General features: G+C 63.2%; 2 protein-coding genes across 2 annotated transcripts; both read left to right on the top strand.

Annotated features, from left to right (window-relative positions):
- Window positions 1–71: 71 nt before the first annotated feature.
- On the top strand, window positions 72–3714 carry POLR3D (RNA polymerase III subunit D). The gene is made up of 9 exons (XM_074928502.1): window positions 72–107; window positions 896–1073; window positions 1353–1396; window positions 1728–1879; window positions 1992–2116; window positions 2202–2373; window positions 2465–2718; window positions 2811–2963; window positions 3195–3714. The coding sequence occupies exons 2-9, from the start codon at window positions 909–911 to the stop codon at window positions 3315–3317; spliced, it is 1188 nt and encodes a 395-aa protein (XP_074784603.1). The 5' UTR covers window positions 72–107; window positions 896–908; the 3' UTR covers window positions 3318–3714.
- A 680-nt stretch (window positions 3715–4394) lies between these two features.
- On the top strand, window positions 4395–12366 carry PIWIL2 (piwi like RNA-mediated gene silencing 2). The gene is made up of 22 exons (XM_074928358.1): window positions 4395–4453; window positions 4557–4708; window positions 4788–4872; window positions 5144–5293; window positions 5392–5502; window positions 5792–5909; window positions 6042–6166; window positions 6271–6351; window positions 6682–6795; window positions 7025–7213; window positions 7341–7425; window positions 7557–7643; window positions 7797–7937; window positions 8027–8140; window positions 8499–8687; window positions 8806–8907; window positions 9014–9133; window positions 9359–9441; window positions 9706–9811; window positions 10458–10711; window positions 10828–10935; window positions 11411–12366. The coding sequence occupies exons 1-22, from the start codon at window positions 4395–4397 to the stop codon at window positions 11565–11567; spliced, it is 2730 nt and encodes a 909-aa protein (XP_074784459.1). The 3' UTR covers window positions 11568–12366.
- The last annotated feature ends 968 nt before the right edge of the window (window positions 12367–13334 follow it).

Here is a 13334-nt window from a genome sequence, read left to right as displayed (position 1 = left end):
CCTTAAGCAAGATGGCGGCAACGGCGTCTTTCCGGGCAGGTCGCGGGGCGGGGGGTCGTAGTTCGCGCATGCGCAGTGGGGCTGCGAGCCGGTGGCTGCCTGGGCAGGTTAAGGGGTGGCGTGGCGGGGGGGTGCGGGGGGGGGAGCGGCCCCAGGTTGGGGCCGGGTGGGTTTGGGGGGGGACGTTGAGCGCCCTGGGGAGGGGAGCGCTAGGGGGCCTCGGTTTTGGGGGTGTACGGCGGGGGTGAGCCCCTGGGGAGGGGGGTGCGAGTGGCTCCTGCTGGGGGGTGTATGGGGGGGGGAGCACTGTGGGGAGGGGGGTGCGGGTGGGTTCTGGGGGGTGAAAGGGGGGGCCTGAGCCCCCTGGAGTGGGGGATGCGAGTGGGCCCTGTTGGAGGGTGTATGGGGGGGTGAGCATATGGGGAGGGGGGGTGCGAGTGGGTCCTGGGGGTGGGGGGGCTGAGCCCCCTGGAGAAGGGGGTACGAGTGAGCCCAGTTTGGGGGTGTATGGGGGGGATGAGCCCCTGGGGAGCGGGGTTTGGATGTGTTTGGGGGTGCATGGGGGGGTGATCCCCTGGGGAGAGGGGTGCGAACAGACCCTATTTAGGGGTGCGGGGAGGTGACCCCCCTTGGGCAGAGAGGTGTGAATGAGCCCTGTTTAAGGGGGGGACGGACACCCCCTGGGGAAGGGGGTGTGATGACCCCCGTTTAGTGGGGAGACCCCCCTGGGGAGGGGGGTGCAGGTGTGTTCCTGGGGGGTGCATATCGGGGGGAGGGTGAGTCCTCCGGGGTGGGGTGCACAAGTGGACCCTGGGGGGGGGGGGGGGGGGCGCTGAACCCCCTGTGCAGTGTCCTGGGGGGGTGTCCTTGACCGTGTGTCCCCCTCCCCAGGCAGGGCCAGGCCGAGGATGGCGGAGGGGGGCTCGGGTGACACCGGCTCGCCGGGCAGCCTGCGGCCGGGGCTCCCCGGGACACGGGGGCTGCTCGGGAGGCGCCCGGCCGCCCCCCCCCTCACCCCCGGGCGCCTGCCCTCCATCCGCTCCCGAGACCTCACCCTGGGTGGGGTAAAGAAGGTGAGTGTGTGGGGTTGGGGGGGGGGGGGGGGGCGAGGCTCCCCCAAAACTGACCTTTTCAGGGTGACGCCATGTCCTACCCCACCGCTTGGGGTACGGAGGCTTTTGGGGACCCTCATGGCGTAGGAGGGACCCCAGGAGCGGCAGCACGTGGGGTTTCGGGGAGCTGGTCCGTGCGGGACGTGTCCGGGTCCCCAGCCGCCCCCCCCAGCCCTGCGGCCAGTTTCTGTTGCTTATCTCTGCTCGTGCAGTGACTTGTCCCTCTGCTCTCGTTTGCAGAAAACCTTCACCCCCAACATAATTAGCAGGAAGATCAAGGAAGAGTAAGTGGCCTCGTAAGCGTTTTTGTGGGGTGTGGAAGCGGGTTTGCCGGCGGGTACCTGCGCGTTGGGGTCTTGGGGGGGCAAAACATGGCGTGAGAAGGGAACTCGCTGCCCAGGGGGTGGCAGGGGACAGGGGTGAAGGTGTCAAGGGTGAAGGGGACAGGGGTGAAGGGGTGGGAGTGAGTGGGACAGGGCGGAGGGGGACAGGGGTGAGAATGGAAGGGGACAGGGGTGAGGGGGACACGGATGAGAGTGGAAGGGGACAGTGGTGAGGGTGGCAGGGGACAGGGGTGAAGGGGACAGGGGTGAGAGGGACAGGCCACCTCCCCAGGCCCAGAGAGGACGTCACCGTCAAGAAGGAGAAGAAGGAGCGGGACCGGGACCGGCAGCGCGATGGGCACGGCCGGGGCCGGGGCCGGCCCGAGGTTATCCAGTCCCACTCCATCTTTGAGCAGGGCCCTGCTGAAATGATGAAGAAGAGAGGTAACGGGAGCTGCCCCCCCACCCCCCGCGCTTTCCCTATTGCGGGGGGCGTCTTGGGGTTGTCCCGCCTGAGTCAGGGCTCACCCCCGGGCTGCTCCCCTCTCCCCAACAGGCTGCTGGGACAAGTCAGTGGATATGTCGGACTTCGGCCCTTCCCACATCATCAACATCAAGAAGGAGAAGAGGGAGACGGATGAGGAGACGAAGCAAATCCTACGGATGCTGCAGAAGGACGATGTGAGTGAGTGAGGCCGGGGCGGGGGGTGGCTTTGGTGGGTGCCACCAGGCTGGCGCTGAGCGTCCCCCTCTCCCGTCCCCGCAGTTCCTCGATGACCCGGGGCTGAAGAACGACATCCGTAACAAGCCGGTGCAGCTGCCGCTGGCCCACTCGGGCTGGCTCTTCAAGGAGGAGGCGACGGAGCAGGAGGACTCCCAGTCCTGGCTGCCTGTCCCCAAGGAGGAGAAGATGGAGCTGGACCCGCCGGCAGTGAAAGGTGCGCTGGGGTGGGCGAGGATCCCAGTGGGGAGGGGCTCGGGGGGGGGGCTGCCCACCCTCCCCGTGCCCACCCCTCTGCTTCTCACCAGTAAAAGAAGAACCGTGCGATGAGGATCCCCCAGCCAAGCCGGCGCAAACCAAGGGCCCCCCCGGTTTTCCCCGGGATGTCTCGGTGGCCGAGCTGCTGCAGCGCCTGAGCTTGTCGGCGGAGGAGGAGCTGCTCTTCCTGCAGCTGCCCGACACGCTGCCCGGGCAGCCGCCCACCCAGGACACCAAACCCATCAAAACGGAGCTGCAAAACGAGGAAGGACAGATGGTGGTGGTGAAGCAAGAGAAGAGCCAGGTGAGGGCTGAGTGTGGAGGGGAACGGGGGACAGCGTGGGGATGTGTGTGTGTGTCCCCCCACCCTCCAAATCCCGCCGTGTCCCTCGGCAGGAGGCGAAGCAGGCGGAGAATATCTGCACCCTGGCCGACCTCCCCGAGGGGCAGGTGGGGAAACTGCTCATCCGCAAGTCAGGGAAGGTGCAGCTGGTGCTGGGCAAGGTGACCCTGGATGTGACCATGGGGACCCCCTGCTCCTTCCTGCAGGTATGTGGCGGAGGCGGGGGGGGGGAACTGGGCACCCAAGATAGTCCCTGATGGGCTCGTGCTGGCCCCCAGTGAACTGGGCAGCGTGTTGTGGTGGGGAAGGATCCTGCTCTTGTCCCCAGGAGGGGCACATCTCCTGGGCAGGGACCTCGGCCCTTCTCCCACCACGCTCACAGGGTTTCCAGTGGGAGGGGGCTGCTCACGGGCATTTTTTTTCCCCTCTGGACAAAGGAGCTGGTGTCCGTCGGCATCGGCGACAACCGGACGGGCGAGATGATCGTCCTGGGCCATGTGAAGCACAAGCTGGTGTGTTCCCCGGACTTTGAGGCTTTGCTGGAGCACCGGCACCGGTAGCCCAGGGGGGGCCCAGCTCCTGCCCCCACAGCCTGTGGGGGCAGTCCCTGCACTGCTCGGGGACCCTGCAGCCCCCCCCGGCTCTGCCCTCAGCCCCTCCAGCCTTGCCTTTGGGGACACGGAGAGGTGTCTTCTGCAGGTGTGGGTGCAGGGCTGGCTCCTACCTCCTCCTTCCCGGCCCTGCAGTGGGGTTGGGGGGTCCGGTTTTGTCCCCTAGACCCACTGCCCCTCCCTGTGCCAAACCAGCAGAGGCTGTGGCCGCCCTCATCTCACAGATTTCTGGCTGTGTGGGACCGTGGCGGGGGGGTGTGTGTTCCAGCCTCTCCAGCAGCCGCACACACACGCTGGGGAGAGCAGGACATGCGCCTTGGGTGGAATAAAAACTTTTTTTTCGCTGCTCCATCTCCTCCTGTGCCCTCCGATGCGCTGCCCCCTTGTCCCCTGGGCTCGGTGCTGCTTTGGGAAAGCCGGGGGAGGGCCCCCCCCCCTGCACCGTTCCGGGGCTCGGTGGGCAGAGCCGCAGCTTCTCCCCCCACCCCCCCAAGCCCAGGGCTGCGCGGAGGGGTGCTGATCACCCCGAGGGGCTCCGTGCCCAGGTGCAGGACAGGTGGGACCTGCCAGGGGACCAGCGTTGGCCCTGGGCTCCCCGAGCCACGCTGCAGAAGAGGGGGGGGGGGGGTAGTGAGTGGCCCCCACCACAGCCCAGGAGGCTGCGTGTCGAGAGCGGGGGGGACACGGACACACACACAGCACCCAACCATCCATGACGGACCCAACTCCTCCCTGCAGGCCCCCGCGGGGGCAGAGCGGGGCTGGGGCTGCACTTGAGCCTTTGCTGTTGTGTCCGTATCCCCCCCCCGCCGCCCCGCTCCATTTGTCCCCCCCAGCCCCACCGCAGCTGCCCCCGCTCCTGCCCCGGCCACACCCCCGCCCGCCCAGGCCACGCCCTCCCTCACACGCAGGCCACGCCCTCCCTCACACGCAAGCCACGCCCCCACACGCGAGCGCTGTCCGCGGTGCTGACGCCACCCCAGGCCTCCCCGCAAATTGAGGGGGCGTGGCCAATCGCGCTGCCCAATGAGAGGCGGTGGGCGGGGCCGCGCCTGCGCAGTGACGCGGCGGCGTCGTGCTCGGCGGTGAAGGCGGCGGCCTCGACGGAGCGGCCATGGAGCGGCCCCGGCCCCCGCCCGCGCGTAGCCCCGGCCCCGGCCCCGGCCCCGCCGCTGCGCCCCCGGGCAGGCTGCAGGGGCTGCCGGGCCGCGCCCAGCGCCTGGCCCCGCCCGGCCCGCCCAAGGCCCAGCCCTCCCTGACGCCGCTCTCGGCCCTGCTCTGCAGCCTAGGCCTCGGCGAGCGGCCCTGCCCCTCTCTGGAGACGGGGACCTGGCCCCTCGGTAGGTGGTTGTGCCCGGGGAGATGGGCCGGGAGTTCCCGGCCTGGCCCCTCCACCACCACGGCCTCTCCCTCCCACAGGCCGCGGCGTGGTCAAGGCTCTGGCCCAGCCCAGCGCGGCGGCGAAGGAGGAGGAGGGGGTGGCGGCGCTCCCCACGCGCGGGCGGTGAGTCCCCCCCCGCCCCCTGACCCCCCTCCTGCCTTGACCCCGAGTCCTGCCGGTGGTTTAAGTGTCCTTCAAGTGATGCTGCTGGTGTGACCGAGCCGCTGCTGCCTCGGCACCAAAAATTGGTGTTTTGAGCGTCTCTGGGCAGCAGCACCCGCTGCGTGGGGGGAGGCAGCTGGTGGAGGAGGGGGTGCACGGGGGGTGTGGTGGGGAGGGCCATGGCTGGGGGTTTGCACCCCGGGGTTCACCTCTGCCTGTGCTGGGAATGCAGGATCCTGTGGCAAGGCAGAGGGGATGCCCTGCCCGCCCCCCCCGGGAGGAACACCGCCGTGCCTGCTGCACCCAGCCTGCACCCACCGGGATCCCAGCCCGCCTCGCTGCCCACGCTCACCCCAGTGAGCCCCCCAGCTGCCAGCAGACCGTAAGCAAAGCGTCAGCGAGCCCCAGCCCCATATTTTGGCGTCTGAGCACCGCCCGGGGTCACGGCTGGCCACCCTGCCTCTGCCCCATCTTTTTTAGGGCACCGGGGACAAAGCCAGTGGCCAAGGGAACCCCCTTACCCCTGGGGCTGAACTCGGTTAAAATCCACTGCCAGAATGAAGCCGTCTACCAATACCACGTCACCTTCAGGTATCAGTGTGGGCATGGAGGGCTGGGGGTACCCCTGCAGCCCCTCGAAGCGGGGGTATCCCCGGGGCAGAGCCCTCCGTGTCTCTCCATCCGTCCCAGTAGCCACTAGATGGAGCGGCCGGCGCGGCCACGGCGCCTGCGGGCAGCAAAGCAAAGGAGCTCTGGCGTTTTCCCCTCAGAGCGGGGGGTGGTTTTGGGGTCCTGAGCAGGGTCTGGCTGGGGGGAGGCAGGGGAGGGTTAAAAGACTGAGGAGTTGCCAGCGGCGGCAGCATCCCGGTGTCTCCGGCAGCCCCGAGGTGGAGTGCAGGAACATGCGTTTCGCCATGCTGAAGGAGCACCGGGCGGTGACGGGGGACGTGACGGCGTTCGATGGCTCCATCCTCTACCTGCCCATCCTGCTCCCCCAGGCAAGAGGGGAGCGATGCCATCCGCCCCAGGGGCAGGGGCTGTTCTGGCCGATTTGGGGGCACAGGGATGCCCCCCCAGCTCCGGGTTTCTTCACCCCACGTGCCAGGTAAAACAGTCCTCTTGCCCTGCAGCAGGTCAGCGTGAAGGTTCAGAGGAGGAGCGACGGGGAGGAGATCACCATCACCATCCAGATAACCAAAATCCTCGAGCCCAGCTCGGATCTCTGCATCCCCTTTTACAACGTGGTTTTCCGGAGGTGAGGGACAGCAGAGACCCTCCCTGAGCTCCGGGGAGGAGAAAAAACCCTCCTCCTCCTCCCTCCCAAGCCTGAGCCCATCCTGCTTTTATTTTCTTTTCTAGGGTGATGAGAATCTTAGATATGAAGCTTGTTGGGAGAAATTTCTATGAACCTACCCAGGCCACTGTATTACATCATCACAGGTGGGTGCTGGACACGTATTTTTTTTTTCTTGCTGCTGCCCAAGCACGTGGGTGCGAGACGGGGACGTCCCTGTCCCCCCCGCCAGTCTGGAAAAGGGGCAGTCCTTGCCAGGTCAGCTCTCTGGCCCAGCTCTGGTTAGCCTGACCTCAGAGCGCCTGTTTTCTGCAGTGCAATTCAGGGGTTATTAGCTAAAACCTGGCAGCCGGCTGGGAAATAAATGGAGCACTCTGTGGCGAGCGGGACGGCTGCCCGGTTCCTCTGGCAGCGCCGTGCGGGCGGCTCCGGTTGTAACCCAGGAGCTGTTGGGCATCTTCCCTTGCCGGGCACAGGCTGCAGATTTGGCCGGGATACTCTGTCAGCATCCGGAAGAAGGACGGTGGCCTCTTCCTCTTGGTCGACGCCATCCACAAAATCATCCGCAGCGATTCCGTCCTGAATTTCATGTAAGAGAAGGGAAGAAAAAAACTGCAGGAGCCCGGTGCGGTTTTAGGGGTGAGGGTGGTTTTCCAGCAGCCACATGCCTGGGGTTGGCTTGTGGTGAGGGCAGTGCCAGCTGCAGCTGCCAGGCTGCGGGTCACGGGTGCCGTTTGGCAAAAGGGATTTAATTTTGGGGGTGGAACGGGCAGGGAGCATCACCCTGAGTCTCTCCTCGTCCCTCTCCCCCCGCCGCAGGCACGCCATCTACAAGCAAAGCCTCGGCAGCTTCCAGGACGAGTGCATCAAGCAGGTGGTGGGTAGCACGGTCATCACCCGCTACAACAACCGCACCTACCGCATCGACGACATCGACTGGAACAAGACCCCGAGGCACAGTTTCACCCTGGCCAGCGGCAAGGAGATCACCTTCGTGGACTACTACAGGTAGAGAGCGGATGGAGCATCCCTTGGGAAGGGGGTCTGTCCGTGGGGAAGGGCTTGACGCCCAGTTCTGACCCAGTAGGGGAGCAGGAGTGTCTCTCCTGATGCCATTTCCTGCTGTTTTTTCCAGCAAAGCCTACGGGATCACTATCAGGGAGCTGGACCAGCCGCTGCTCATCCACAGGCCCAGGGAAAAACAGACGCCAGAGGGGAGGGTGAGCCAGGCTCAGGGACCTGGGGACAGGAAATTAGACACGCACACCCCTCTTATTTTTTTCTCAGCTTCTCCAGCCCCTGTCGCTTGCAGCCCCCTTGGGGTGCTGATACCTTGTCCCTGTCCCTGCAGCGTCCTCTGGACATGATCCTGCTCGTGCCGGAGCTCACCTTCATGACCGGCATCCCCGAGTTAAGGAGGGACAGTCGCACAGTCAAGGTCAGAGTGTGTTTGTGTCTGCTGGGCCCCACTCACCCCAGCCCGGTTTGAAGAGCTGAGCCCCAGCCAGCCGCTGTTGAGGAGGTGGGGGAGCTCAAAATCCCCCCAACATCCCACCCAGGGGGCTTCCCCAACCTGCTCCTTCCCCTGCAGGAGGTGATGCGGGAGGTGCTGCAGAGCCCCCAGCAGCACTACACGCGTCTCACCACCCTCCTGCGCAGGATCAGGGACAGCCCCGAGGCCTCGCGGGAGCTGATGCTCTGGGGGCTCAGCCTGGACACAGACATCCACAGGGTAGGGGCTGCGGGGTGCTCAGCTCCGAGTTTCCCCCTCCCTGGGAACGGGGCAGCACCGGAGCGACCGTGGTTCTTTTCTCTGTTCAGACCCAGGGCCGAATCCTGCCCACGGAGAGGATCAACCTGCGGCACGGCTCTTTTGTCCCCACCGAGGACCTGAGCTGGAACAAGGAGGTGACACGAGAAGCCTCCATCTCGGCGGTGAGCCCGTGGCTCGGCTGTTGCAACAACATCCCCTTGTTTGAAAACTGGGATGGGTTTTCTTAGTGCTGGCACCCCGCTCCCGCCCGAGCTTGTTCGAGCTAAAACCCTTCCCTTATTTACGTTGGCTTTATGCTTCAGCCTGTTTTTCCTGAGGAGGTTAGAGGTACGTGGCCGTGGCATCTGCTTTCCCAGAGTGTCTGAAGCCTTCCAGCCTGCACAAATCGGATGTTGTTCTGTGCCTTTCGGGTTCCTTTTGGGCCACTTCCCCACATTTCCCGCTGTGCTGCGGGGCTAGGAGCCGCGTGGTTGGGCAGCCCCGGCCCCGAGGCGAGGGTTGTCCTCCCCTCTCTTTTAGATCACCATGAATTACTGGTTGCTGGTTTACCCCAAGCGCCTGCAGGACCTGGTGAAGGATTTGGTGGCCACCATGAAGAACGTCTGTGGCCCCATCGGCATGCACATCAGCCAGCCTGCCTTGGTCGAGCTGAAGGATGACCGCATCGAGACCTACGTCAAGACAATCCGCAGCGTTTTGGGTAGCGAGGTGAGGAGAGAAACTCAGGGGAGGGGGTTAATGTGGCTGCTGGGGAGGGCTGGGCAGTTTGGGGGGGTCTTCTCAGACCCCCACGCATTCCCCCCTCTGGTGCTCTGCTCCTCCCCAGGCCAAGGTGCAGCTTCTCCTGTGCATCATCTCCACCAACCGGGAGGATTTGTACGGGGCCGTCAAGAAGCTGTGCTGCGTGCAGATCCCGGTGCCCTCCCAGGTGGGTGAGAAGCTCAGCAGAAGGGGAAGCTGTGGGCAATCTCCAGCCTCGCTTTTCCCTGGATTTCTGGTTTTTTAATTTTGTTTTTCTTTCCCCCCTCTCTCAGGTCATCAACGCGCAGTCCCTCGTGGGCCAGCCGGGCAAGATGAGGAGCGTGGTCCAGAAAGTCCTGCTGCAGATAAACTGCAAGCTGGGCGGCGAGCTCTGGGGGGTCGACATCCCCCTGGTAAAGTGGGCAAAAACCCCTCGGCACGGGCGGGCCATCGATTTGTGACCTCGGGGGTGTCAACTTGGGCTTCCTTCCCTCTGGGGATGTGGAGGAAACACCTGGAATTGGGGGCTGTGTCTCTGTTTTGTGTCTGCAACGCCCCTCCGCTGCTGGAGGAATCCAGGCAGGGCAGCTTGGAGGTGTCTGACATTTTTTTTTTTTTTTTTTCCCCCCCTCCCCAAGAAACAGCTGATGGTGATCGGTATGGACATCTGCCACAGCAGAGGGGCTCGCTCCGTCATCGGCTTCGTGGCCAGCATGAATCAGTACGTGGTGTCTCGGGGCAGGGGGGGGAAGATTTTCTTCCCACCCCACCCTGGGAGATGTGTGTGTGTGGGGGTGTCCCGTTTTTTTCAGGAAGGGGCAAAGCTGATGCCTTCTGTGCTCAGCGAACTCTCCGCCGGTGCCGCGTTGGTGGGAAAAGCGCCGAAACGGGGTTGGTTTGGGTTGTGGCAACAGCTCGGTGGATTTCGGGTGGTGAGGAGAGAGGTGGGGGGGCTGCCTGACGCTTCTCCCCGCTCCGTCCCCAGCGTCCTCACCAAGTGGTACTCCAGGGTGGTTTTCCAAATGCCCCACCAGGAGATCGCCGACAGCCTCCGCCTCTGCCTGGCCGATGCCCTCCAGCACTTCCACGAGGTGAGGCCAAAACCCCGCTGGAAAAAAAAAAACCAACAACCCACAACCCTCCCCGTGGTTTAATGTCTGCTCAAAACGGGGAAAAAACCACCCTGAACCTGTCAACCCCGGCGCGTGCGAGCCAACAAAACCTCCTCAGCAGCCTTTGGACTGGATGCGGCGCCCGCAGCCGCTCGCCCTTATCTGGGGAACGTGGGAACCACCTCGAGGATTTGTTTGCGCCACGTTAACGCCTCTGCTCGGTACCAGTGGAACTGCTGAGCCCTGGCCTCTTCTCCCTGTCCCCAGCGTGAGAAAAGCAGCGTGGAGGGGGGGCCAGGACCTGCTCCGGGGATTTTTCCATCCTTCCGTGGGTGCTGGAGGTTTGCTGCTCACCGAAGGCTTGTCCGTGGGCAGGATTAGTGCAAAGTCTTCTCTCTGGCCTGCCAGCCCTCCTAAAACTTGTTTTGAAACACATTTGCTGCATCTAGGAGGGGCTTTAAGCGTGGCTTGAATTCACAGCCTGCCTTAAATCTGTCCTGGAGCCTCGGGTGAGCCGAGCTTCTTGCCAGGGCACACGTCTCCTCCCCCACCAACCAGTCCTGTGCCCGGTGAGGGGGAAAAAAAAAAAACAACAACGAAATTCTCCCAATTTCTGCTTCCCCAGATGAACCACTGCTTGCCCCAAAAGATAGTGTTGTACAGGGACGGCGTGTCCGACAGCCAGCTCGACACCGTGCTCAAGTACGAGATCCCGCAGATGCAGAAATGTTTCGACGCTTTTGAGAACTACCAGCCCAGCATGGTGGTGGTGGTGGTGCAGAAACAAATCAGCACCAATTTCTACACCCTGACAGCAGAGAAATTTGCCTCCCCTCCTCCGGGGACCGTCATCGACCACACTGTCACCAGCTCCGACTGGTGAGTGGCAGCGGGGAAAGCTGCCCGGGGTGCAAAAAACCCACACCTTTTGTGCCCCAAAAAATAAATAATGGGGGGCGCAAAAAAAAAACCCAACGTTTTTTTCTCCTTTTCAGGCAGGATTTCTTTTTGTTGGCCCATCACTCGCGCCAGGGCTGCAGTATCCCCACGCGCTACATCTGCGTGCTGAACACGGCCAACCTCAGCTGCGAGCACCTGCAGAGGTGAGGGCGGGTTCCCCATCTCTGACCCCCCAAATTTTTTTTTTTTTAATGCAAAACAGTCTGCTGGAGTTAGTGGGGAGGGTGGTAGGTACCTGCTCTTTGTACTGGGGTAGCTGGGAGGGCTCTGAGGCGGGTGGGGGGAGAGGAGGTGGATCAAATCCACCGTGATAAAGAAAAAAATCTGCGTTGCCCAGTGCTGGCCTTGCAGGCGCGGTGCTGTGGGTTCAACCAGGGCTCAAACAGCACCCGGGTAATTAGCGCAATCAGGCGTTATCAGCGCCCGGGCAGCGCCTGACCTTTAACTCGTGGAATCCGGATAAAAAAAAAAAACCCACCCCCAGGAGCAGGTTTGGCCTCGCTGCTAGAGCCCGGCGCTGCCTTAGGGAGCAGGATGCGGCCCCCAAGCCCCGCTCCTGGGTGCTGGGGAGCACTAATAACCCCCCCCTCTCCTCTCCTGTCCTCTCGCTGTCCCCAGGTTGACTTTCAAGCTTTGTCACCTGTACTGGAACTGGCCGGGCACCATCCGCGTCCCTGCCCCGTGCAGGTACGCGCACAAGCTGGCGTTTCTCTCGGGGCAGGTCCTGCACCACGAGCCCAGCACCCAGCTCCGTGACAAACTCTTCTTCCTCTAGCCGGGGTGCTGGTGACGGCGGGGAGGAAGAGCTGTCTTTGGGGTCCAGCTCCCCCAGTTGCCACCGTTAAGCCTCCTACACAGGAGCGCTGTCTTTCCTTAAATCTGTTTAGGTTTGTTTTTTTTTTTTTTAATATTTCTACACAGTTTCTTGGCTTCACGTTGTTTCAAAAGGATGCTCGGAGCTGTGGGCTCTCAGGATTCATCATGAACCCCGAGCCAAACCCCGCTGCTGCGGGGCCACCAGCCTCTCCCCACTGCTTTCCAGTCCTCCCAGTAAAAGGGTTGGAGGAAATGAGCCCTAAAGGTGATGCTGCTCCCGCAGCGCAGCTCGTCCCTGCCCGTCCCCCTGCCCCAGGCAGGTGTTGGATGCAAAAAACCAAAGATTTCTGGTATTTTTCCCCCCCCCCAATCTCTCACGTTGCCATCGAGGCAGCCACCAGTTTAAAATCTTGCTTTGCTTTTCCGAGCTGTTGTTGAATAAACCCAGCTCCAGTTTGGCTGCTTGTCACATCCTTCAAAAGTCAGTTTCGCTAAGAAGTTCTGATTATTATTTTTTAATTGTTCTTCTTCTGTTGGGCTGGTAGGAGAGCGGGTTGCTATCCCCAGGGAAAAGCGTGTGGTTTGAGTTTTCAGCGATTCCAGGTGGTTTTTTGCTGTGGTTAAAGAGCTACCGGAGACCTTTGAAGGTGTCGGGGGGCTGCAAGTGCATCCCCCAAATCATCTGGATTTCACCTCAACGTGCCCCCAACCCACCCCTTGGGCAAACACCAGCAGGGCTTGGGGGTACAGCGGGAGCCTCCCCCTGCCCTTTTTATGTCAAAAAGTTGAAAATTAATATTTAAGACTTTTTTTTTTTTTTTTTTGGCTGTAACTGTCGTTTTCAGTTCAATAAAAGCGTCGCTGGCAGCCGCTCCCTCTCTGTGTGGGCTGGGCGAAGGGAGTTGGGTGCTTCTGGGGGCTGAGCCCCCCAACCCTCTTTCCTGGGGGGGTCCCAGGATGGAGGGGACAGGCAGGGAGCCTGGCAGGCAGGAGCAGAGCCCTTCACCGTGGCCTTTGGGCCCTGGGTTAATCATTCACCCTCGCCGAGAGCAGCTTTTCTCCCCTTCTGTGCGCCGGCCCCTGCGGACTTTGGCAGCCTCGGCCCATGTTTTGGCGCAGGGTGAAGCTTGGCCCCAAGCGGCTGGGGCCAAAGGGGGGGGGGGCTGCTCGGATGTCCCCTTGGGAGGGGTCTGGGGGGTGCCCTGTGCCCCCCAAAAGTGTTTGGGGGAGTCCTGGAGGGTGCCCTGTGCCCCTGTAAGGTGTCTATGGGGTGCCCCATGACCCCAAAAAGTGCTTGGGGGGTTTGGGGGGTGCCCTGAGCTCCCCAAAAGTGGGTCTGGGGGTTCTCCTGTGCCCCCAAGGGGGCCTGGGGGGGGCTGTGCGGTGCCCTGCACCCCCGAGGGATGGCCCGGGGGGGTCCGTGGGGTTCTCTGTACCCCTGTAAGGTGTCTATGGGGTGCCCCGTGCCCCCCAAAAGTGCATGGGGGGTCTGCGGGGTGCCCTGTGCCCCTGGGAGGGGTCTGTGGGGTGCCCCCTAACCCCGAGGGGTGCTTGGGGGGGTCCATGAGGTGCCCCACACCCCCAAGGGGAGCCGGGGGGGGGCTATTCAGTGCCACATACCGGGGGTGGGGGGCTCTGCCCGATCCCCTTTGCGCCCCCTCTCCAGCCCGTGTGACACCGTTACCGCGGTGCTCGGCGCTGCACATTGAGGACGGGGGCGTGGCGA

Source organism: Athene noctua, chromosome 28, assembly GCF_965140245.1.
Source record: "Athene noctua chromosome 28, bAthNoc1.hap1.1, whole genome shotgun sequence".
NCBI classification, from domain to species: domain Eukaryota; kingdom Metazoa; phylum Chordata; class Aves; order Strigiformes; family Strigidae; genus Athene; species Athene noctua.
The sequence above is the reverse complement of the archived record's forward strand: the minus strand, read 5'-3'. Positions and strand labels throughout refer to the sequence as shown.

Excerpts from the sequence above, each read along its gene's own strand:
- POLR3D (XM_074928502.1), top strand. The coding sequence starts at position 909 with ATGGCGGAGGGGGGCTCGGGTGACACCGGCTCGCCGGGCAGCCTGCGG. Across the intron at positions 1,397-1,727 it reads AGCAGGAAGATCAAGGAAGA|GCCCAGAGAGGACGTCACCG; the intron begins GTAAGTGGCCTC and ends CCACCTCCCCAG. Across the intron at positions 2,374-2,464 it reads GGACCCGCCGGCAGTGAAAG|TAAAAGAAGAACCGTGCGAT; the intron begins GTGCGCTGGGGT and ends GCTTCTCACCAG.
- PIWIL2 (XM_074928358.1), top strand. The coding sequence starts at position 4,395 with ATGAGAGGCGGTGGGCGGGGCCGCGCCTGCGCAGTGACGCGGCGGCGT. Across the intron at positions 6,167-6,270 it reads TACAACGTGGTTTTCCGGAG|GGTGATGAGAATCTTAGATA; the intron begins GTGAGGGACAGC and ends TTTCTTTTCTAG. Across the intron at positions 9,812-10,457 it reads CCCTCCAGCACTTCCACGAG|ATGAACCACTGCTTGCCCCA; the intron begins GTGAGGCCAAAA and ends CTGCTTCCCCAG.